Here is a 24,494-nt window from a genome sequence, read left to right on the forward strand (position 1 = left end):
CGCCACATCAAGATGCTGCTGTGACAGATGCCTGATCCCTACCCTGGGGCCACCCCCGAGGCCCTGAGCATGAATCTCAGGACCAGACTCATCAGCACAGGGCCTGGAAGCAGGTGGGATCTGGGACCTGCCCCAGGTCTGGCCCAAGTCTGGGGACCACAGACCAGATCTCCCTGAGGGTAGGAGTGGCGTCTCCTCTGTGAGATTCTGTAGCTTTGAATTTCCTGCCTCTTGGCAAGTTTTTCTCATTTCTGTTTTTGGATGCTCTACAGGGAGTTTGCTGCTTTTATAATCAGAAAAATAAGCATGCTGTATATTAATTTTAAGAAGCTAGAAGAAAATACAAAACCTCGCAGTTGTTACCTTGGCGGGGGGGACAGGGTTTTGGGGGATATTTATATTCTTGACATTTTGGGTGTTTTTCCAATGTTCTACCATGAGTATAAATTCTTTTTTAAGGCAGAAGAATATGTAACACTTATACTAGAGAGGAAAAGAGAGAACATAGGGAGGGAATTTACATATTCATATAGATGACACAGAATTAAATCCATACAATCTCATCTACCTACAGGATTTATCTTTGGTTCTGGGATTATAACTAATAGTTTTGTTTTGCTTTTTAAATTTTCTGCTTTTCTTAAGATTCCAGATTAATTAAATCAATATAATTAGAGGTTTAACAAATTGCCGCCCACAGGAATGAGTACATCTCGGAAGCCTCAGAGTCCAGTAAACAGTCTGCTGTGCACAGAAGGGTCCCCGCCGTGTGCGCTGGTGGCCCAGTGACCCCACATATTTCACAGTCCTCTGTGGTCTGGTTTCCGTCCTCTCCCTACTGCCTGGGGCCTGGGGGGGGGGCTTCCAGCCCCCTCTTATCCCCTCAGCTCGGAAAAGGCCGGCCTAGGAGATTCTGCTCCAAAGCACCCGTAGACGTAGACGGAAGAGACACACCCTTCCCCGCCCCACACCTCCCCTGCTTGTCCAGTGGGAGTGGCCCCAGGAAGACACCAAGCCGCGCTCACCTTCTCCTGCCGCACCACAAACAGGACATCCTCTCCAGGCCGCACGGCCACTGCCTCGCCGCGGATGCTGACCTGCAGGCCCCGGGGCCGCATGAGTGGACACTGCAGCTGCGCGGGGCTCTGCCGGGGGTCCACGCCGCCCTCGCACACATTGGACACCACCTTCCGATACCTGTGGCCACAGGGAGGGTCAGGGTCTACACCCGTGGTGGAATGGTGGAGGGAGGGCATGGGCCCCGTGGCCTGGCGGGGCCTCACTAGTGGCGAGGTGTGGCTCCCACTGGTGGCTTCCTCTGGCCTCCTGGCCTCCTCTTGGCCCCATCGAGGGCCATCACTGCCCTGTGTCGCAGCTGAGAGGCCAGGCGTGGCGGGGGGGTGGGGGGCAGTCAGCAAGGGCAGGGTCGGCTCTGGCGCTGGCCAATTCCCTGTGTGGCCACAGGACTTGTGACAACCTCGACACCTGTTGTCATTGCAGCTGAGGGTGTGATTGGGCACAGTCCGGATGCTGGGGCCTTGCCGAGAAGTGCACCCAAGAGAGGCCGGGGCTCGGCTGTGGCCTTGACGCTGCCACACCCCCTTGGGGCTCCCTCCCCCACCATCCGGTTAGAGGACACTTGACCCAGTGCCTCCTTCATATAGCATATTTGCTGGGGGGTGGGTGGACCATATAGCCCCTGCCCTTGCCTGGGGGAACGCCCAGTGGGAGTGGCAGACTGCGCTCTACTACCTCCCTCAAGGTAAAATCACCACCCATGAGCTCTGGGAACTGGTCCCCAAGAGAGCAGCTTTCAGCAGAAGTCGGAAGGGCGAGCAAGAGAGGGAAGGGCACCCAGGCAGCAGGACTGGCATGGGCAAAGGTCCTGGGATGGGCGGCTGGAGCCAGAGTAGAGAACAGGACTGGGAGGAGGCTGGACAGGGGTTGGGGGCCAGTTAGGAGACCCCGGGTGAACCATGCCTAGAGTGGCATCACCTGACTTGCTGATTGTGAAGCTCCCTGGGGCTACACCAGGACTCTGGGTCCATCAAACTAGTATCACAAACCAAGAGCCTGGCTCTGCCCCCCTCCCTGAGCCTGGTACCCCCTCCTGCGCCCAGAACTCAACCACTAAGACACACTTTCAGGGGTTTATCACACAAACACATTGGATTAATTCAGAAGAAAATAGAGTCTAGGAGCTACCTCCCCCCACCCCCGGCGCCTTGATGCCCAGAACGTCACATGGTATGACACGCAATCCTTCATCTGTGATGTGGGCCCCGTCTCTGATACTTCTGACAAGAGTCCCTGCTTGCCGAGCCCTAGTGGGTGCACAAGAGAGGCGGCTGTGGCTGCTGACTGGATGGATGGTGGGAGAATGATGGATGGAAGAGAGACGGATGGATGGATTGATGGAAGGGGAATGGATGGATGATGGATGGATGGGTAATGGGTGAATGATGGATGGAAGGAAAAAGGAGGGAGGGAGGGAAGGATGAAGGGAGGGATGATGGGTGAATGATGGAAGGATGGATGGATGGATGGATGGATGATGGGTGAATGACAGAAGGATGGATGGATGGATGGATGGAAGGAAGGAGGGAGGGAGGGATGAAGGGTGAATGACAAATGGATGGATGGATGATAAGTTAATAATGGATGGAATGTGGGATGGATGGATGGATGGATGATAGATGATGGGTGAATGACAGAAGAATGGATGGATGGATGGAAGGAAGAAGGGAGGGAGGGAGGGATCATGGGTGAATGATGGATGGTTGGATGATGGATGGAATGTTGAATAGATGGATTGATAGATGATGGGCAAATGACAGAAGGATGGATGGATGGAGGGAGGGATGATGGGTGAATGATGGAAGGATGGATGGATGGATGAATGGATAGATTATGGGTGAATGACAGACGGATGGATGGAGGGAGGGAGGGATGAGGGGGGAATGACAAATGGATGGATGGATGATAAGTTAATAATGGATGGAATGTGGGATGGATGGATGGATGGATGATGGGTGAATGACAGAAGAATGGATGGATGGATGGATGGATGGATGGAAGGAAGAAGGGAGGGAGGGAGGGATCATGGGTGAATGATGGATGGATGGATGATGGATGGAATGTTGAATAGATGGATTGATAGATGATGGGCAAATGACAGAAGGATGGATGGAGGGAGAGAGGGATGATGGGTGAATGATGGATGGAAGGAAGATGGATGGATGAATCGATGGAGGGTAGAACTTACATTGCAAAGGCCAAAACCTACAACATCTGATCCTGCTTCCTCAAGTTCTGCCCCTGCCCCTTCCCCAGGGGAGGTAACGGGGATTTTGCAATAAGTCCACTGACATTTTCTTCTCTCCCAAAACTGCCTCAAAGTGAAACAGAGACCTTAAAGTAGAGCGCCTCAGGACCTCCTGAAGCCACAGGCTCACAGCTTCATGTACCCGACGCTTTCGTTCTCTGTTCAGAGCCATCTCAAAGCACCTTCTGTCCCTGATGCTGCCCCATGTGGGTGCAGATAGAGCCCCTGCAGGGCCAGTGCCCAGGGTGACCCGGGGCCCAGCCAATAGGGCAGCCTCAGCTGATCTCTCTTCCGCAGCTCTGCTCCTGCAGCACCACGAGGAAGCCGTGCCACACTCACCCGAGGCTGCTGCTGTAGGTCTGGCCCAGGACACAGTCGTCTGGTGGGGACAGGGGGTTAAACCAGAAGCTGGCAAAGCACTTGTTGGCCTCAGACTCCGAGGAGGGGGAGCGCTCAAATCCATAGTCGCTGCAAGAGAGAAGCGTTCAGGAGACAGGCTTGGGTGGGGATGGGAGCAATCAGGGGCGGGCGGGGGTCCACACCACAAGGGTCTGCAATACACCCATTTGTGGGGACACACAGCCCTACCCAGTCTGGAAATTAGGGTTACATTACAGGTAAGAAGCGTTGCAGAGGGGGTTCTAGGAACATCCACGAGAGCACTGAGCCCAGCCTGGGTGTCCTGGAGGGCTGCCTGGAGGAGGTGCACTGAATCTCAAAGGAAGCACAGTGGACAGCCAGGGGAAGACAAGGGAGGAGCACTGCACAAGGAGCCCCATCAATGCCGGTGAGGGAGGTACAGGTGGAGGTGTTGGGCACATGAGGGGGAGCAGGAGAGCAAGGGTTGAGGGTGGCCAGGGAGGCAGGCGGCCAGAGTCTTCGTGAACCAGGCTCTGGAACTCGCAGAAGGGCTGGGTGGGCACCGCTTGCACCCTGGGACCCCTCCCGGGTTCCTAGGGCCTTTCCTGCTGTGAGCAGGTCACTGTGGTGGGTGGGGGCCACACACCCTTGAGTTCCCCGTGCTCCTCCCGGGAACACAGCTGGGTTTCCCACCTGGCTCTAAGGCACAGAGTAAGGTGGCGGGAGGACTGAGTCTCAGACCCGCAGCTACCAGGTGGTGAAGCTGCTCAGGGCGCGGGAGAGCCCAGCCACTGGCGCGTTCCTCACCAGAGGAAGTCCGACTCCCGGCACCTGCACACCCGGGACTCCAGCGCTGATGTGAAGCTCCGCCCCTTGATGCACCAGGACGTGGACTTTCTCTTCCGGAAACTTCTCTGCTGGCCCATGATGCAGCGGTCGCCCTGCCATGGGAACGCGGGGTGAGGACTGGCCGAGAAGGGCCATTGCCCTCCGGTGGCTTGGACTGCTGTTCATGCCCATCCCCAGAAAACAGCTGAGTCTCAACATCCAGGCAGCCATGGGGGACAGGGGTGAGTTTCCTTTCCCAGATGGGGAAACAGGGCCAGAGCAGAAGTGGTGTGCCTGAGGTCAAGCGGGGGCAGCCTCTCTTCCATCCTGACCCACAAGCATCCATTTAGCACCCACTGTGTACACTTGTCCCCTGGGCCTGAGGGGTCACTGTGCTGCTGCCGCTCCAGCCCTTACCTATTTCACTTAGTGTGACCAGTCTACCTTTGGTTCTAGAAACATCTATGTGTTTGAGCTTACGGGTTGGGGATGCCCCAGACCGTCCCCCCGCCCCCGCCAGGGTGTTTGGTAATCTATGACACAGGCCCCGTGCTACCCACCCACCATGTCCCAAGCCCCGGACCCCAAGCACGCTGGACTGCGCAGTGGGGTCACAGCCTGTGGCCCCGTGTCCCTGAACACTCAGAGCAACAGAGGCACCAAGAGAGGGCCAGAAAATCCAGCCAAAGGACTGTGTATCTCAGGGCTGCTGGGGTTCTGGGGGCCTCTTGGAGGTGAGGCTCCCAGTGCCACACAGGACGGGGGGTGCACGGGCAGAGGAGGCCACCTCCTGCCCCAGCCCGGGCCCCGGCCTACCTTCAGGTCGGTCAGGTCCCAGGAGCCATAGTCCTCCTCACTGCACTGCCTGGAGAATGAGGGCCGGAAGTCCACCTTCACCAGCTCCCAGTCGGAGCGGAAGCTGATGTGGCCAAAGACGCTAGGGAGGGAGGAAGAGGGAAGGGAAATCCCCTTAGCCCGGCCAGTGCCACAGTGGGAACCACTTCCCCTCGGGGCCTCAGGGCTCCCCGCTTGCGGGCCCAGTGACAGCTCTCCTGCACTCTCCCAGAGTCCCAGCCAGCACTGTGCCCAGCCGTCTACAGGCCTGTGTTCCTGGTGGTGGTGCCCCCAGGGTCCCCACAAGGGTCACACACTGTCTGCGGCTCGCGGATGGCACAGGTGGAGGTCACCCCCCACGGTTCCTCTCAGTGGACAAGGAAATGGGCACAGTCGTATCAGGAGCCCAGGCCACCTAGCGGCTGCCTGGGCCCCCCAGCGGCCACCCGGGCCCTTCTATGGCCTTCCATGGCCCTTGCTTCTGTTCCACCAAATGACAGGGGTCAGCTGGATGCAGGGTGCTTCTCTTGCCTCTGTTGGCATCACCACACCGGGGGTCTGACCCATAGACACCCAAGCCAGCCTCACGGTGTGGGAGGAGTCTGTCCGCAGATACTGAGGTCACCGTGCCAGGGACCTGAGCCATGGACACCTAACTCTGCAAAGCTGGGCCACAGGCTGTTTTTTCCAAGTGCAACCAGCCATCCAAGGAAAGGTAACAGGCCACCATAAGGGGTCACCGTAGCAGGATGGGGAGACCCCCCAGCCTCATGCTCACCTCCTGTTCATCATGTGGCCCCAGCCTTGGCGAGTGGAGAAAGCAGGGCAATGGCACACCACGGGTGCTCTTAAAAGGCCAGCTGCATACGAGGTACCCATGGTGTGCTAGGGGTCCCTTCTATGCTATCTGGTCTAATCCTCACCACAGCCTCATGAGACAAGTCCACCCCTATCTCACAGAAAGGAAGACTAAGGCACAGAGAGGTTGAGTAACTTGCCCTAGGTCACACAGCTTGCTTGGACCATTTCCTCTCCCTCAGCCTGTAGCAGTCACTTGCTGAGCACCTACCATGTACCCAGATCCCTTCCTTTCTTCAAGGACTGCTATTTCAGGGGCTCCAAAGACCACCACAGAAGAGGGGCCTAGCCTGCATTCCTTGGGTCCTACCCCAGTCCAACCTGCCGCATTTGGGATATATCACCAGAGGTTGAGCATCTGGGTGGCGGAGGTGATACACCTTGTTGTATTCGATCCCCTTTCAAGCAGGTTAACAGGGACGGGATACTTGGGGAAGGGCAATCATGACCTGGAAGGATCCTAACCCCATTCTAGGATGGTAGGTGAGAAGTGTCTTGAGTATTTTCTTGGGGACCTGACAGCTGTCTCTGAAGGTCTGAGGCTAATACCAAAGAGTTCTGCTCTCACAGGGCAGCCCTGTGCCAGGCAGGCCTGGGTCAATGCCCCGTTTCCTGCATCTGTGACCTTGGGCAGGTTCATTCTCTCTGTGTACCCATTTCCTTGGCTTTAGAGTGGAGACCATAGCTCTGGCCTTTCAGGACTACTGGCAGATTGGCAATGGTTTGTGTGGTATGCAGGCACACAACAGGGGCTTCACCCACATGCACACGAAGCAATTCCTCTGCTCCCCCAAACAGGCCTTGAAGTAGATACTACAGTCTTTATTTTGCAGATGAAAGGCCCCAGCTCTGCAGGCTGGCCGGGGGCCTCCTCGGGTCCTTGAGGCGCCTGAACCTCCTTTTGTCCCAGCCTTGACCCGCCCCTATGGTCAGCCTTGTCTCCTGTCTCCCGAACAAAGCCTGCTTGGCTTTATGGAAACAGAGTGTGGGGATCCTATCTCAATAGAGACACTCTCTAGGGAGCACTCATGGCACCCCCTGACGCCGCGTGAGCCTGTCTCCCTCTTGAAAACCACGTTACCCTGAGAACAGCGAGTGCACATCGGACGTGTGCTGACACCACCCACTGACCGCGTGCGAGGTGCTGGCTCAGCGTCTCATCTTCTCCTTTCCCAAACTGTGAGGAATATACTGCTGTCATTCCCACTTTACAGACAAGGAAACTGAGGCTGGTCAGGGACCTCCCGAGGATGGCACAGCCAAGGCCACTGCCCGGAGGAGCCCTGTCGGCCGCTGGGGCTGGGGTGAGGTGCTGGGGAAGCACAACTGGTGCTGGCGGGGCGGGACCGTCCCAGAGCACTGTCCCCACCAGGAAAGTCTCAGCCTCACTGTGCTCCCGCCCTGATCCCCAAAGAGGCTGGTTGGGTTGATCTCCATAGTCAGCTCCAGGCAGGCCTCCCCGAGCCGCAGCTGAAACGCAGAAATATCTGTCACCAGGTTCATTCTGAGTTTTAGGATGAACAAGCCCAAGGCAGCCTGTGAATTGCCTCACGGTTAATAGGAGAGAAGGGGCCACGTGGGGCAATGTGGGCCAGGGCCCCCCCTCTGCCCTGTAAACAGCCCCCCTGGCCCTGGGTGCGGCGCAAGAGGGGCAGGTAGGCAATGGGGAAGCCAACTGGGGGGAACATGTCCAGAAAGGCGGTGGTGGCGGGCAGCTGGATCATGAACTTTGGGTAGATCTGGATAAAAAAGTCACCTGAGAAAATGTTCTCAACTGTAGGACACAGGACAGCAGGGGAGAGACAGAGACATGGAGAGGGAGAGAGAGATGCAGAGATACAGAGAGGGAGAGAGGAAGGAGCAAGGGCTGTGGGGAGGATTCCGGGTCCCAGCGAGGATGCTCCCACAGCCCAGAGACATGCCGTTTGCGCTCAGGTTCCCGCGCGTTCCCTCTGGTGCCATATGACTGGCCCGTGTCAGCGGGCGTTTGGAAAGCATGTGGAGACGCGGCTCCGTGACGGAGGAACCCTCCTCCTTAACAAGTTAGAGCACCTGCCTGTGAATTTGGCCATTGGCATTCTGGGGAGCCAACACTCTGTCTGTGGCTGAGAGACGAAAAATAGGGCTGTTTTGGGGACCAATCCCAGTCCTGGTGCTGTGACACGTGGATGCAGGGGCTTGGTGTCCTGAAGCGCCAAGCCCAATGTTCTACAATCAAAAGTGTCCCCATTTCTCAGCTGGGGAAACTGAGGCCTCTGGCCCAGCAGGCTTGCCACCCTCAGCACTGGCATTTCTGCGAGGCAGACAACAGCCTTCTCGTCACACCCCAGATGGAGAGCACTGCGTCAGACCCCAGGCTGGAGCCCTCCCCCCGCTTCCCACACAGGCTGACACCCTGCTGCGGCCCTAGGAGGAACCACTCCCCCGACCCAGACCTGAGCCTGCGAGAACACAGATACGCGGGGCCACAGAGAACATATCATGTCCCCAGGCGGGGGCATGGTGGGGGCTGGGTGTTCGGGGAAGCACCCCAGCCAGGGTCTCCAGGACAGCATCACGGGGTCGCCTCCAGCTCCGGGAACCAGGCAGAGCTGAGGTGACAGGGGCCCCTTGCCTGCCACTCCCTTGATGCTGAACTGCTGAGATTTAAGCACCTACAGAAGTGAGGTGAACGACACCTCCCTCCGTGCACATTTCTTATGAGGACAAAAGGACATGACATAACAGGCAGTGGGTGTTCAACAAGGCGTCTCCAGAGCCCTTGCCCAGGGGCCACACTGCTCAAAAGGCTGGGAGGGCACCACGCTGCCTCTGCCCTGGTGACAGGAAAGGTCCTCCCTCCACACCTCCTCCACCGACAAGGGGTCACTGCGCTGGATTTCCACCTGCCAGGAATTCAGATGGCTGCCTACCCCGATCATCTCAAGCGCCCAAGCGAGGAGCCCACACTCACTGCTTCCTGGCCTGACCCATGCCATCCGCAGCTCCCAGAAGCCTGGGACGTAGGCGCAGAAGTGGGGTGGTCCGCGGTGGTCAGTGGTGGGGGACTGTCCAGGCCCGTGCTCCCAGCCACACCCCCCAGGTAGCAGAGGAGCTTAGGGCTCCCTTCCCCCAGTCTCCCTGCTAACGGAGGGACAGCCTAGCCCTGCTCAAAGCGGAGGGAGACCCAGGCGGGACAGGCAGTGCTGTCTGTGCTGGGCGGGTTTTTTTGCTATTTTGGGTCTAAGGTTGGGGGTTCATCCATGTAGGCCTCTGCAGGGCAGTGGGGGTACGGCTTGGAGGCCCCCTGGAAGCTGGAGGGCACACAACATGTGAATTGTTCTCTAACCAGGCAATAAAGCCGGCCTGCCGCAGGGCACATGGCCCCCCCAGTCTGCGCCCGCGGGGACAGGGATCCTGCTGCCGGCTGCTCTCCTGGCCAGGCCTGTCGGGTCCAGGAGACACGGAGCCAGGCAGAGCAGATGGGCCATCCAAATCCTAACGTGGGGGAAGCACTGACTCCTTCCCCACCCACAGCCCATCCTTGAGCCTGTGTCTTATCCACTCCATCTCAGTTCAAGGTCAGCTGCCCCAAGATGCCCAAGACGCTGCCAGGCCCCAGCACGGCCCTTCCGCACCCCACCAGCTGGCCCTGGGACACCGGCATCGTTCACACTAGTGAGAAAGGGGGCCACTCTCTACTTAAATTCGACGTCTGCCCACCGGACAGCCAGCTCTGGGGGTCCTCGAGATCCTTGGTGGCCAGAAGAGCATGCGGCCCATGGCGGGCCATGCTGGAAAGACTGGAGAAGCGCTGGCCTCCGTGGTCTCCGAGGTGTGGAGCGTAGGGGGCCCGGTCAGCGGGAGGAGGCGCTACACTTACCCCAACTCTCTGGGCCTTGGGGAAGCTTCGGCCCCGTCCACCCGGAGAAAGAGAATGCAAGCAGGCTGACTGCACGCAGTGAGTCGGAGGTCTCAGTGGAGACGCCCTGTCCACGACCCGCAGCCCCCGGCCCTGAGCGGAGCAGGGAAGGTTGCGGGGCCCTAAGAGAGCTTCTTGGGGCTGCCCCAACCATTTCCACAAACTGAGGGCCGTGAGTAACAGAAGCTTATTTTCTTCCCGTCCTGGAAGCCATGAATTTGAAATGTAGGTGTTCACAGTGCGGGGCCCCGACCACGGGCTCTAGGGGAGGGTCCCTCCTGCTTCTTCCAGGCCCCAGGGCTCCGGGCAGTCCTGGGATTATGGCCCGCACGTCCCCCCCAATGTCTGCCTTGGGTCACTGTCTGCCTGTGGGTCTGTCTGCATCTCCCCCCAGGGTAGTGTGACCTCCTGACATCTGCAAAGACCCTGCTTCCAAATGAAGTCCCAGGTTCTGCGTCGCTGTGTGTTCTGGGGAACATGGTCTCCCCAGGACAGGTGTCATCAGTAAAAGCAGGTTATGCCAAGCATGGCCAGGCATACCGAGAATCGGGGGGCTGTTAGAAATTCAGAGTCTCAGGCCCCGTCCCGGTGCTTGGATCAACCTGGATCCAAGGAGGGCGGTTGCCCAGGAAGAGACTTCGAGAGCTGGAGCCCCTCTCCCTGGCATCTGAAGGCGTGTGGAGGGCAGTCAAGCTCTGCTCTCTCATATCCGAACAGGGCTGTCCCTGCACCCCTCTTCACTGTGTCTAGGGCAGAGTTTGGCCCGGAGTAAGGTCTGGCACCCCTGTGGGTTGGCAAAAGGCCTCAGAGCGCAGAGCTGCAGCCCCAGAGCCCAGCCTGCCCCCGGCCACAGCCTGGTTCCACCCCACATGGGCCCGTGTGTGTGTCAGGTCCTCCCTGCGCAGTAGGCCTGGGAGCCCTTCGGGGTGCCAGGAGCTCATAATAATAATGGTGATGATGAGGACAATAGCTCCGAAGGCAGCTTGGAGCAGTGGACCGGAGCTGCCCTTGACCTGGTTCCAGCCCTCACCACCAGGCGATCGTGGGCAGGGGACAGACATCCCTGGGGGCGGGGGGCGGGGGGCAGGGGACAGGGAGACAGGAGGAGGCAGGCGTGAGGTTGGAGAGGAGACGAGGACGGGGAGGGAGGTGGGAAGGCCAGCACTGAGCGCGCCCCGGAGCAGCAAGGCCATCTGCCCGTCCCCTTCCCGTGGCACTCACGTCATGACCAGCGTCTCATCCCCCGGCTCACTCAGCAGCCCGTCCACGAACACAGAGGTGCTGGTGAAGTTGTGCGTGCTCCAGGTCAGGCCCTCGTCCACGCTGAACCTGCAGAGAGCGGGGAATCACCACCGTAGGCAGGCAGGAGCATGACCCGTGTCCCTGGATCCAGCCCTGCCTGAGCCCCGAGGCCAGCGCTGCCCAGCTAAGGGGCTGTGGGGTCCTAGCAGCCAGCTGCCAGCACCAAGGGGCCTCCACATCTCCTTAGTAACACTATGGCCAAGAAGTTCCACTCATATTGTCTGAGTACCATGAAGCTGCTTTGCAGCCTGTGGATGGCAGTTATCAGGGTCTTGGAACATCCAGGACAGCCCCACGTGATGCCAGAGCCCAGCCCAGGGTTGCCAGGCCAGGGACAGAAGCTTACTACCTCCCAATGCATTGTATCATGGTGTCATAAGATTGCAGTGCAGAAAACTCTGTTTCAGACTAAAGTAATTTTGACTTCCTGGCAGCTCCCCCACCTCTGCCTTCTTCTTCTTCTTCTTTTTAAGATTTTATTTATTTATTTGACAGAGAGAATGAGGGACAGAGAGAGAGAGCATGAGGCAGGGGAGGCTCAGAGGGAGAAGCAGACTCCCCGCTGAGCAGGGAGCCCAATGTGGGACTCGATCCTGGGACTCCAGGATCATGACCTGAACTGAAGGCAGGCGCTTAACCAACTGAGCCACCCAGGCGTCCTCTGACTTCTGAATCCAGAGTTCACACCTGCCCTCAGTCCCCCACAAGCGCCCTTCAGAGGTCTGAAGCTGATCCAAACGCCTTCTCACCTGGGCACATCTGGCTGGCTTCCTTGCCTGGCCCTACCTCCTCCGCTTGACTAACTCATGTGGATGCTCACACATCACCTCCTCTGGGAAGCCCTCTCTCCAGCCCCCCTGACCATGCTGCATTGCTATTCCCTGTTTCCCTGTGTCCCAGTGCCTGGCCCTGCCCCCACCCCCCATGCTGGGCCCCTGTGGCGTTACTTGAGGATCTTCAAGGGGATGGAGGTGTCCTTGATAGCTGCGATCACGCCGCCGTGGTCCAGGTAGAGGACGTGGTGCTCCTCCTCGAACACCTGCAGAGGGGGCGGGTGACACCCCGAGGGCAGGTCACTCTCTCTGGGGGCAGAGCTGTCCATGCACGGGCTGGGGGTCACCAGCAGATGCCAGCTCCCCAAGGCAGGGCCGGCCCGAGGGCTCCCTGCGTCCCCCAGGCCCTCCACATGCTGTCCCACGCCATCTACACTCCGTGCGTGAGAGATGACTGAATGAGACCATTGAGGTGAGAACGTTGGGAATAAACACCACAGGCAGCCTTGGCACAGGAAGGGCTCACGCATCAATACAGTGGACGGCATGAAGGCAAGAAAAAGATCAGGGAGTTCAGCAAACCTCTATTTGACAGTAATCCCCAGCAGATGTGCCACCTCCTCCAGGAAGCCCTCCCTGAAGCCAGGCTGGGCGGGGAGTGCCTCTGGGCCCCTAGCCGGGACTCTTACTACACTGTTTGTCCTTGTTACCTCCAGCCAGGGAGCTCCTCCTAGGAGCTGAGCTCCTCCAGCTCAGCTCAGAGGTAAGGGGGCCTGTGCTCAGGGAACATGTGCGGGGATGAATGAATGAATGTGTAAGGGCATGAATGGATAAGTCATCACTAAGTCTCCAGGTGACAAAAGTCAAGCAGCCCGGACAGGGCTCACATAGGAGGAGACACCTCTGGTGGCCTTGGGATCGGTGCTCCAGGTACTCTCCGTCTGGGTGCTGGAATCCAGAGTCAGAGATGAACGTCTGGGCCCCAGGAATCCTGGGGCGCTGGGGGACAACAGGCCAGAGGGACAGAGGCCCACCCGAGGAAACTGAATTCCCAAGCAGTCGGGTTTCTCCTCCAGGAGAGAGAGCTCCTTGTTCCGGGGACTATTCAAGGAGCTGCCTCTCTGGGACTCCCAGGCTGCCAGGCACGGTGGCAGAACTATGCTGGGTCCTCGGGTTCTGCTGGGGGCCCCTCACTGCAAACACGGCTGTCTCCCCGGGGGCACTGGTCCTGTCGCTCTGAACTTACAGAAGCCTCTGCTGGCACCGTGGGCACCCAGCTTCTTGCTCCGTGGGGGGCCTACTCCACTTTCTTCCTGGGGTGCTCAGGCCATGGAGCAGCGGCATGTGGTCATGAAACCACTGTATGTGGGTTCCCGGGGCCTGGCTGTCCCAGAGCAGGAGCAGCTTCTACCCCGGGCCCAGGTCTCATACCCGCTGGTGCAGCTCTGTGTGTGCAAGCTGCTGGGGGCTCCTCCCCGGAGGATAGACAGCACTGACGATGTCCGCTTTCCTCAAAGATGGGGGGGTCTCCAAGCTACCCCTGGACACCCCCCAGAGCGACTCCACTCCCATAAGCCTGGGACTCTGCAAGAGGGGACACGGGGGTCTGACCCCTAACCAACGGGGTCGTTCTGTGGCTCATCAGCCCCCAGCAGCAGGGCCCAGGGGCAGGAGGTCTCCCCTCCCCATTTCTCCCCACTCCCCGCCCCCCCCCGGGCTCCTGAATGTCTTCTGGTTTGTTTTTTGGGTTTTTTTGTTTGTTTGTTTGTTTTATCATCCTAGGAAACTCGTGTTTTCAAAAGCTCACGTCCATCAAGCAGTATACACGCAGTCATCCGTAATTCATATTCTGAAATCTCTCCTCTCAGACACGAGTTATTACATCCTTCACAGTCTGCATGCACCTAGTATGCTGTCCTGCCTTGGGTGACCGTCCCAGCCCGTCCTCTGACACCCCTCCCCCCAACCCCAGCTCCCAAACCCACGGAGCACCTCTCCTCTCCCCGGCTCCGGCACCCCTGCCCCCACCCACGAAGGCCAGGACCCTGCTCTGCTCCGACCAATCCCCACACTTCCAGAGCATGGAATGCCAGCAAAGGGCAGGACAATAGGGGCCACTGGGAACACCTTCCTGTTGTTGTTTTGAATATTCAGACACCTTGTCTGTTTCACCTGGCCTCCTCCATCTAACAGGGGGCATGTTTCTCTAATAAATGGAGGGATGGTGACCTTTCAGGAAGTTCAGGCATCTTTCACGGGCTTTCGTGAAATAGAAACATTCTAGCACAGTAAGTCTCTTGTGCCCTTTTCAGAATTCCTTGTTTCTTGCATATTATTAAAAACATCAGGGCCTTACACCCAGGCTGCAGGTAAACAGGGTACCTTCGTGGCTAGCGGCTTCCCTGCTTTGTTTCTCTTCTCGGGCCCTCCCAGATGCCTCCCAGGCCCCCCCACCCAGACTCAGCAAGGGCCCTGAAGCCGGCCCCTCCCCCAGATTCTCCCTCTCTTCCACATCTCTGCTCTCCCCCAACAGCCGCCCCCGATGGGAACCTGGGGAGCACCGCTGGCCCCCCGCTTCCTTGCCTCTAGGCTCCCAGGAGAGCTCAGCCCCAGCTTCCAAGGCCCCATGTAGCATGAGCCAGGACCCCTCAGGCCTGGCATTTCCTCCCATTGCTTAGAGCCTGATGGAAATGGGTCTGAGCGATCGAAGATGCATGTCAGATCTCTAATTCCCCAGCAGGGGCTTACGCAGCAGACATGAACACCTGTTATGAGGAGCTCCCTGTCCAGCTGGGCAGGCTGGCTGCAGGCTGAAGACTCACATCTTGGGACACGTCTGGGGCAGGGGAGCAGGGAAACCACAGATCGGACGCATCAGCAGGGGTTCTCGGCAGAAAGCGTGTGTGGCGGGCGCCAGGCCCCCAGCCTCCTTACCTGCCTCCAGGTATGGCCACAGTCCGACGTGATGTACATTTCTTCTTTATATTCCACCAGCTGGGAGCCCAGGTTACCTGGTTCGGAAGAACAGGGGCAGGGTTGCCGTTAGGACCAGCCCACTTTTGGCCTCACGGAGGTCTGTGCCCAGACAAAGGCCCACGTGAGAGTCGAGTGTGTGCTAGGTCTACATCTCTCACACCCAAGCTGCCTGTGCACATGCCCTCTCTGCATTTTTCGTATGCTGACTAGCCTGTGGAACCACTGGGCTTGGGGCCTGCATCCCAGTCTATGCAAGGAAGGATTAACATTGCAAGAAAAGCCAGTGTCGGGCTGGGCTGGGTGCTTCAGGAGTCCACGGGGAGTGAGGGGTTCAAAAACAATTGTGGAGGGCCGATCAGGGAGTGGTGAAGAGGACATGCTCCAGGTGGGCTGGTATGGGGTCGTGGCGGCCCCTGACAGCCTTCACACTGGGTCAGGACACAGCTGGGTTTGCATTTGGAGCTAGCTCCCTGGGGCAGCGGGGCGAGGTAGACCAGAAGTCCGGAGCAGCATGAGCCATACAGGTGAGAGGCAGGTTAAGCACCAAGGAATTACTCATTAAATATGTTCAGTGATATTTGGAGGAATGTGAGGTGGGCACCAAACCATCTATCCATAGTTTACTTAAGCCCAGTACTAGGCTGGCTGATGGGTCACCACCCTCAAGGCCCCACTCTAGACTCAGACTTAAATCCTGGGGTGGTACCAGAGTGGGAAGATGCCCAACTCAGTGTCCAAGCCAATCCCAGCCTACAAATAAGGACACTGAAGCCCTTTTGGATCCTAGCCTAGAGTCCCAGAGGCCTCTGTCCTGCATGACCTGGACATCACTGGCCATTTTGCTGCATTGTTTATGGGGTACTCTCAAGAGCATCTTATCCAGAGTTGAGTTTGTATGTCTTTGGAAGATTCCAAAGGAGATGGATTGTCTTCAAAGAGATGAGTGAATATGAGTTCTAAGCAGAGTGACAGTTTCTGTGCCTGTCATATTAGCTGAAGTCCAACCAACCACCAACGTGTCCATCCATCCAATCATTCATCCATCCATTCATCCATCATCTAACCATCCATCTATCCATTATCCATCCATTATACACCCACCCATCTATCTACCCATCATCTGCCCATCCACCCATCCATCCATTCATCATCTATCCATCCATCCACCCATCCATCCATTATCCATCCACCCATCCAACCATCCAACCATCTAGTCAGCATCCATCCATCCATCCATCATCTACCCATTCATCTATCCATCATTTATACATCCATCCATCCATCCATCCATCATCTATCCGTTCATCCATCCATCATTTATCCATCCATCATCCATCCATCCATCCATCATCTATCCATCCATCTACCCATCCATCCATTATCCATCCATCGATCATCCATCAATACATTCTTCATCCATCATCCACCTTCATTAGTTTATCCATCCATCCACCCACCTGTCATCCCTCCATCCCCACATTTCTCTTCTTCATCAATCTCACCCACTCACCCATGCCTGCATTTGTTCAACACCATTTGCTGAGCACCTGCTCTCTGCCCAGCCCCTGTGCTGAGCCACAGGGGGTCTGAACTGAATAAACCATAGCCCCAGCTCCTAGAGAGCTCTCAATCCAGCTGGGAAAGAAGTATGCCATGCAATTGCACACAGAGCCAGGATATCTGGAAGCCCATGGACTTGTGACAGCAGACAGGGGACAGCTAATGGGCCCAGGAAGAGAGGACATCAAGAGGAGACTCCCACAGGGAGTGAACTCCAAGTTGTGCCTGGAGAGACAAATACGTGCTGGCCAAGAGAGAAGGAAACGGTGTGCCAGATGGAGGGAACGGCTGGGTTAACGGCATGGAGGTGGGAAGGCTCACAGCAGAGGTGGGGGTGGAGGGGCAGGTGCTGAACCAGGTCCCCTTTCCCTGCCTGGCAAACCTACGGTGCTGAGAGATGGCCGTGAATGCATGAAAGGAGCAAGTTGAATGAATGAATGAATGAATGAATGGAATGACGGGGGTGGGAAGGAAGGAGGGCTGCCCTTTTTCTCCGCAGCACGGCAGATGCCAGCAGACACGCCAGGATGCACACATGGCACACGGAGCTGCACGGCGAATGTCGCGGTGTCAACAAGACTCAGCAGGCGAGCTCCTGTGATTTTGTGGTGCAGATGTCTGTCTTCTAAGGGATGCTATCTGTTTTCCTTGCTCCGTCTACCAGAGCTGTCAGGCTGCCAGTCACCCAACAGGCACTGGGGGAAAATAAAGGGAAATCCACAGAATGTGTCCCCAGGCTGTCAGAGCAGAAGGGCGTGAGCAACACGGAGGCGGTGCCCTCATTTTACAGATGGGGAAACTGAGTCCCAGGTGTGGGGCAAGGATGTGACTAAAGGAGTAGCAGGGAGGCTGCCATGGGCTTGCCTCCTCACCATAGGGCCTGGCAGGTCAGCTGGGCTCCACAGTCTCCATGAGACTGAGCATGGTGAGTGACCCCCTCCAGATCCGTGAGGCTTGCTTGGACAGCCAGAAAGCTCATTCTGGGTTTGTAAGGACTTTGGGTGACAGAAACATTTAAAATTGTGCATTTGTCATTTTAGTCAAGAATCTGGGGATTCAGACCATCGGGATAGTGACTTTGAGGGGCTGAGAGGCAGGAGCACCCTATGGGTGTCCTCTCCCCTGGGAGCCTGGGTTGGATTTCGGGCTTCCTGAGTGACACCTTGCAGGTGGGGCAGGGAATCCCTCTCCCCCAGCTCCCACCTGCTTGCCTGTAAAGAGAGGGGCAAAGCTCTCAGGGTTGGTGCAGTGATTAGGAGCTCAGTGCCTGGACAGAGGAAAGGCCCAGTCACAACAAGATCTTGTCCTCCCTTCCATCCCATCAGTGGCCCAAGTGCTCCTACCCACATCTAAGCAGAGGGAGCAGGTGGGGACTGTCTTAGGGCTGGGTGCAAGACAGCCTTTAACCTTGAACACAACAGGGAAAGAAAGATAACAGCCACTGACTAGCAATTTGTTTTGAAAACACATGCTTTTAATTTTGAAAGATTCTCTGAAGTCAAACATAATTTTAGCTCAATGTCCTTTCTGTGCACATGTACAGAGGCTCTAGTTTACCCACGTTGACAGCCACAGGCACGACTTCGCTTTGATTTTTTTTTTTTTTCCCTCATGCTAGTTGGTTGTGACTCTCTCCTTGACTAAACTAGAACCTTCTTCGGGAATCAATACATGTCAGCCATGACTCAAATCATTCTCCCAATCATCCATCCCTCACTTGACCCATTCACCATTGTGTGATCCATCCCTCCACCTGGTCATCCAACTGTCCACTCTTTCAGTGGCCTGCCTATCCCTTCACCTGTCCTCCACCATTCATCCCTGCCCACCATTCTTTGTCAAAATAACTATCCATCCACCCATCCATCCACCCATCCAACCATCCATCCACCCATCCATCCCACCTACCCATCCATCCATCCCACCATCCATCCATCCAACCATCTATCCATCCATCCATCCATCCATCCATCCATATGTCCAACCATCCACCCATCCCTCCAACTTCCATCTAACTTCCCACACAGCAACATGTATCACATGCCCACTGTGGGCCACATATTCATCCCTCAGAGTGTACCATGATTACTGAGCTCCCTGGAGATGTTGCACCCCTGCCCCCCACCCAGTCGACACAGCAAGGTCCCAGGCCCATGACCATCCAGTTTTCCCCTTGAGGACAGAGCTTCCTGAAGGCACTAATGGTAGCTCCTACCTGCACCCATGATGAGGCCCGGAGCAGTGTCTTTGGTGTGCACGGTGCCTGACACGTAGGGATTGTCTGCCCATCGCAGGTGCAGGTGGAGGTGGCAGTCCGGCTGCAGGGGTAGGGAGGAAGGGGGCCAAGGTCAGCACTCGGGTGGGAGATGTGGTAGAAAAGGTAGGACTGAGGCATTTTGGGTGGGAAGGCAGGGCCAGGAGCCCATCGGAGGAGGGGATGGAGGCTCTGGGGTTGACCGCAGGGTGGAGACCATTGGGCCCAGGGGGACCAGTTGTGGATGAAGCCAGCCAGGCTTCTCTAAGGGAGGGTTTCCCCAGTACGGGAGAGCATGCCCAACATGTATGGACATTCTCCAGTTGAGAAACACCATGGCACCGAGCACCCAGAGAACCAGCTTTTAACTCGGAGATGCTGCTGATTCTAGGGGCACCTCTGGGCCTTGGTCTCCTCGTGGCAACTGGAAGGCAGAGGCGCCCGCTGCACACACAGCCGAGGGCTCGGAGGCAACCCTGCATACCCCGCGGTCAGGACCACGTTCTGCCATCTGCTGATGTCTATCTGACAGATGCCTCTGGCCTTCCTTCTGTGTTTCATGACATGGTCTCCTGGCCCATGGACAGAGCACATTTTAGATGGTGCCAAGGGAAAAGCAAAACTATTTAATAAACTGGACACAGACCCAGAACTGATGGCATCACGTAGCAGCGCCAGGGCCCAGTCCAGTCTCTATGAAGACAAGAAGCAGACTAGTGCTGGCTAGGGGTGGGGCATGGGGGGTCAGGAAGTGGCTGGGCATGGAGTTCAGAGATGTAGAGTGGGGGACATGGGTAGGGATCATAGGGTTGTGGGGTGGGGTGGATGGGTGGGAGGGTGTAGGTGGGGGACATGGGTGGGGGTTGTGGGGTGGGTGGGGTGTGGGGAGCCCCTGCTGCAGGGGAGTTCAGAGTCACTGAGTCCGCAGAGGGGAGCCCCGTGCTCAGTCCAGGAGCACTTGGATCCACCAGGACAAACTCTCTCCACAAACCTGTGGGGTACGACTTTGTCTGTTTGGGTTTTCTCCTGACTTCTTATGACCGAAGAGCAGATTGGTGAGTGAGTATCTGTGGCGAGACGACTCAGTTCTCTTCCCCTCCCCACCCAGTGACCAAATACGAACGGGCAGGGAGATTCCTATGACCTCTGTGGGCAGGGCCAGCTCCTGGGGGATGGTGCACCCGTGACCTGTGGGCACGGCCGGCTCCTGTGCACGGGTACCCCGATACCTGTGATCTCTGTGGGCACACCTGGCTAAAGATAAAGGAGCCTCACCAGGAACGAGGCAGAAAAGGGAGGTGGCCCAGCCCTGTCTTGCTGCCCTGGCTTCCTGGTGGGCCAGGTGGGGCCTGGAGCAGCTGAGCTCCTGAGCTGTCTTCTCGGGACTCCCACCAGGCTTCCATGAACCCTGAGAGGCTATGTGCTTGGTATCCCTTTGTGCACAGAGAGCAGAGCGCAGCAGAATGGCTTGTCTTGTAGATCCTGGACCCCTCCCCCTTCCCGCCTGATGGAGGGCTGTCTAGACCCAGGCACTTGTTTGGGTCAGAGGTAGAACCTCCTCAGGATCCCGTATGGTCAATTGGCAGATGCGGGCTGAGCTGGGATCTCCTTTAGAGCCACAGAGGGCCTGCTGGCAAGTGTCTTCCAGCCTGTCCTGGGGCTGCTGGGGTGGCCTGCTGGCATCTGACAGCTCGACACAGGCCTTAGGATCTGAGCCGCTGGAGGACCAGGGCAGGGGCAGGGTGAGGCAGAACTGGGGGGGCCGAGCCCAGGGCACTGAGGCCCCCTGCAGTCAGGTGAGGGCTGTCAGAGAGGGGCCACAGCAGGAGTCCCCAGGGGAGTCTGGTGTCACAGCTGAAAGTTCTGTCCTGAGAGGGGCGGGCCCGGGTCCCTGCCGGGCTTGTTGGGGGAGTGGGTATGAGGCAGGGCACACAAGAGAGGCCCATGATGCCCCCAGCACCCCCTTCTTGGTCCCTTCCTGATAGCCTGCGTCTGAGAACAGCAGCAGAACGAATGGGTGAAAACCATTCTGAATTAAGATGTCAACAGACTCAAACCACTTCCAAAGAGGATTCATGCCCCCGAAACAGATCTGGTCCCAACACTCAAACCACTTCCAAAGAGGATTCACGCCTCCAAAACAGATCCGGTCCCAACACTCAACCACGTCACGAGGCCCCATGCCCAGGAGGACATCTGCCCCCATGGAGAGCCAGGCTGTGGCCCGGGAAGGTGCCGCTGGCAGAGGAAGATGGAAGACACATCACACGTGCGTCAGGGTCCCTGCGATGACCCTTCCAGCACACAGAAGCTAAAGGGTGGTCAGGAATATACCCGATTACAGTTATTTCTGGGTGACTAAGGGACACCCGCACCTTCTCTCCCTGTTTATACATTTCCATGTTCTGTAGTAAGCGGGAACCTCTTATCGGAGAAGCAAACCCTCTGTTCCTGCAGAGGATGTGAGGAGGGCACAGACAAGAAACCCAGGCAAGTGGCCGGGCCTAGACCCCATCCTCTCTTGCCTGGAGGTCCCCGGGCTCTCCACAAGCTGATGGCACCGCATGCCCCACCAGCCGGCTCCCACTTGTGTTATTTTAAAGCGAGGACATGGATCTCAGGAACGTTATCTCCTCGCTGAGCTGCGTAATTGCAGACAAGAATCTATTCTTAGAGCCAAGAATCTATTCTTTGACACATTAATATGGCTTAACTTAGCTGAGGACGATACGGAATTGAGCCGTTCATAGCACTCCTGTTCTCCGCAGACTTTATACAAGCGGGAGGTTAAGTACTTCTTCCCACAGGCTGACAGGTGCGACTCCCCACCTCCCCCTATCCCTGCCGCCACCCCCATGGGTCTCAGCAGGAGGCTCGTGCCAAGGCTGGGCGCAGGTCCCAGGGTGGGGAGTAAGGGGTATCCCAGGCCTGGGCTCACGGAGCAAGGGCCGTCCCTGCCAGGCTGGGGCAGGGGTGCCCTGGGACTCTTGGGTGTCAGCGTCCCTGAGTAGGAGGAAGGCACGGATTTTGTGTGGATTGTGTCCACACCACGGCCGGTGGGCTGGGGGCCTAACATATCCAGAAGCCCTGCAGAGAGATCCAGGCAGGATCCCGGGAGGGCAGAGTTGGGCGTACTAATGCATTCCCGGCACCCAGAGCAGAGCCTCACACACAGTAGCTAACCATATAGCTTTGTTGAATGAATATCCCTGTAAAACAGACACTGTCCTTTCTGTGGAGACAGAGACATGGTTGGGCTCAGGCATCCCCAGAGCATGGGACCTACTTGCAAAGGAACTTAAAGTCAAGGTCAGTGGAAAACAGAGAAGCAAGTATGCCCAGTGTAGGTTTTTCAGGGGAGGGGTTATCTGGCCAAGGTTTTCAGGCTTCAATAGGAGTTTACTGGATGAAGGAAAAGGGAAAAGGCATTCCAGGCTACAAGACAGCATGGGAAGGAGGGCAGTCCAAATGGGAAGGGATGAGTGCTCCCCTGCCTGATTGCTCTATGCAGCTCTAACACTGGACCCCACTCAGAGTGGTCCCCTGTGGGGGAAGGCCAGGTGCTGGTCCTGGTGGTGAGCTCCCAGTGGAGCAAGGAGAGGCGGGTCCGTGGGGAGCTGAGCAGCCTGCCTCAAGCCAGGGTTCTTGGTGCTCCCTCTTGCCATCCTCACAGACACGGGCCTGCCTGCCATCCACACCTCCCAGGGGCCAAGCTCCCCAGGGCAGTAAATGTACTGGGGCTGCCTCCACTTGTGTTCCCATGAGAGGCTCCACGGGGATAGCAGGACCTGCCTGGAGCTCAGAGCATTTGGGCTGTGGCCGGGGCTGGTGGCTTATCTCAGTCCCTTCCCCCGCCTCCCCACCCCCGCCACAGGCACACATGTGCACACACACACAGGCAGAGTGCACTTCCTGGCCCTCCGTGCAGGCCCGTGGATTCAGCAGGTGTAACAGAGGCTCGCCGCTTGCTTGTCCGCTTGTGCTCGCCCTCTTGGCCCTCTGCCATCACCACAAGAGGGAGCCAGGGCTGGCCCCAGAAGGATGAAGAGGAGGCCAGATATAGGGAGCAGACCCCCTCCGATACTGGCCAACCCCCACATTGGTGAGGAACCCAGCCCAGACCTGGGATTGTCAGTTTGTTACACAGCAACGTTGTGCCGGTGCTGACTGACACGCTTTTCCTCTCTGAGCCCCAGGGGACCCTTCTGTAAAGCAGGGGGTTTCACAGGAGCCTCTGCCGTGCCAGGAGATGTCTGCAGCCCCCGGCTCTCACACAGCCCTTCCAGATGGCCCTACCCGAGCTGCCCCAGGGAAGGCATGGGATGGGAGAGGCACTTACAGGCTCGCAGTTGGTGGGTTTCCCGTTCATGTCCGTGCTCGGGGGCCTCAGGCGATCCCAGTCGCGGCCCTTGTTGTAGGTTATAAGTGTCACCACCTTCCCATTGGTCTTTTGGTTGGCCAGGAAGACCCCTTTCACCCCTCGGACCTGGGACAGCAGGATAAGAAGAGTCACACACACACGGGTCCGGAGCCCTCTGACCACGGAGCTCCCACCATGGGCCAGCCGCCTGCTCCGGGCCCTGCCTATGCGGCCATGTGTCACACTGGCAAGAGTCCCAGAGCTGAGGCTGTCTGTGTCCACTGTACACACGGGAGGTGGGTGGGGCTCAGGGAAGTCCACACTGTGACCCCCGAAGCCTGGGTGCTCTCATGATGCAGTGCTGTCCTCCCAGACCCAGACGCTGGCCGTCAGACAAGGAGCACAGCCCTGGTCCTGCCACGCCTGTGTGTCCCAGTCACCCTGTCTAGAGCCAGAGCTCTGGCTCCACAGTCCCCAACCCCTGCCTCCCTCCACGGGACCCACAGGGCCTGGCCCATTGCTGTGGGCTCCCCTCCAGACTCGCTCAGCTCAGCCCCCTACAGAGAAATGCCAAGTAGTGAGGACACGAGGTGGGTGCTTACCCCCCCGTCACTCCCCATCCTGGCCAGGGGCTTGGGTTCACCTTGTCAGGGTTTCCTGAGCACCCGTGCAGTGACCCAAAGACAGCCAACAGTCAGCTACGGAACGGCCGGTAAGAAAGGTCATAGGTCAGCAAATGCCTGTCGGTCAGCCTCCTGATCCCACAGAGGCTTCCTCTGCTTGCAAGTTCCTTGCTCACGCACAGGGACCTCAGGCCCACAGCCACCGAGACCCGTCCGTGTGGCATCCCGTGTCCCTGAGGCTGGGTCTTCTGCGTGGGCATCACATCACTGCTTTTCACCCTTATTCCAGATATGGTCACAGTCACTGGTTCCAGGGCACAGCCATGTATCGGTAGGGCCCCATTCAGCCCCGGACAATGGCTGCCTCCACAACTATGGCCGGGGCTCTTCACAGGCAGGTGCCAGAGTGGGGTCCCCTGAACCCCCTTCCTAACCTGAGTTCCAGCACAGAGTGCCCCAAAAAGGACTGCCATCCTGCCGTGAACCCAGGGAGCACCGCACTGAGATGTCAACTTAGGGCCCCAGACAGCCCACGCCTCC

General features: G+C 57.6%; 1 protein-coding gene across 3 annotated transcripts in view; it reads right to left on the reverse strand.

Annotated features, from left to right (window-relative positions):
• The window catches only part of SORCS2 (sortilin related VPS10 domain containing receptor 2), a 419,778-nt gene that overhangs the window by 17,369 nt on the left and 377,915 nt on the right, over positions 1 to 24,494 (reverse strand). For all 3 annotated transcript variants that reach the window (XM_045075320.1, XM_045075323.1, XM_013045841.2), the window contains exons 10-18: positions 23,311 to 23,457; positions 18,933 to 19,035; positions 15,116 to 15,192; positions 12,356 to 12,447; positions 11,328 to 11,435; positions 5,330 to 5,450; positions 4,493 to 4,626; positions 3,665 to 3,793; positions 1,026 to 1,197 (exon numbers count right to left, since the gene is read on the reverse strand). In XM_045075320.1, the coding sequence (XP_044931255.1) occupies positions 1,026 to 1,197; positions 3,665 to 3,793; positions 4,493 to 4,626; positions 5,330 to 5,450; positions 11,328 to 11,435; positions 12,356 to 12,447; positions 15,116 to 15,192; positions 18,933 to 19,035; positions 23,311 to 23,457 (1,083 nt within the window). The remainder of the gene's footprint in view (positions 1 to 1,025; positions 1,198 to 3,664; positions 3,794 to 4,492; positions 4,627 to 5,329; positions 5,451 to 11,327; positions 11,436 to 12,355; positions 12,448 to 15,115; positions 15,193 to 18,932; positions 19,036 to 23,310; positions 23,458 to 24,494) is intronic.

The sequence above is a fragment of the Mustela putorius genome, unplaced genomic scaffold (genome assembly GCF_011764305.1).
Source record: "Mustela putorius furo isolate JIRA1106 unplaced genomic scaffold, ASM1176430v1.1 tig00000083_pilon_pilon_pilon, whole genome shotgun sequence".
NCBI classification, from domain to species: Eukaryota; Metazoa; Chordata; class Mammalia; order Carnivora; family Mustelidae; genus Mustela; species Mustela putorius.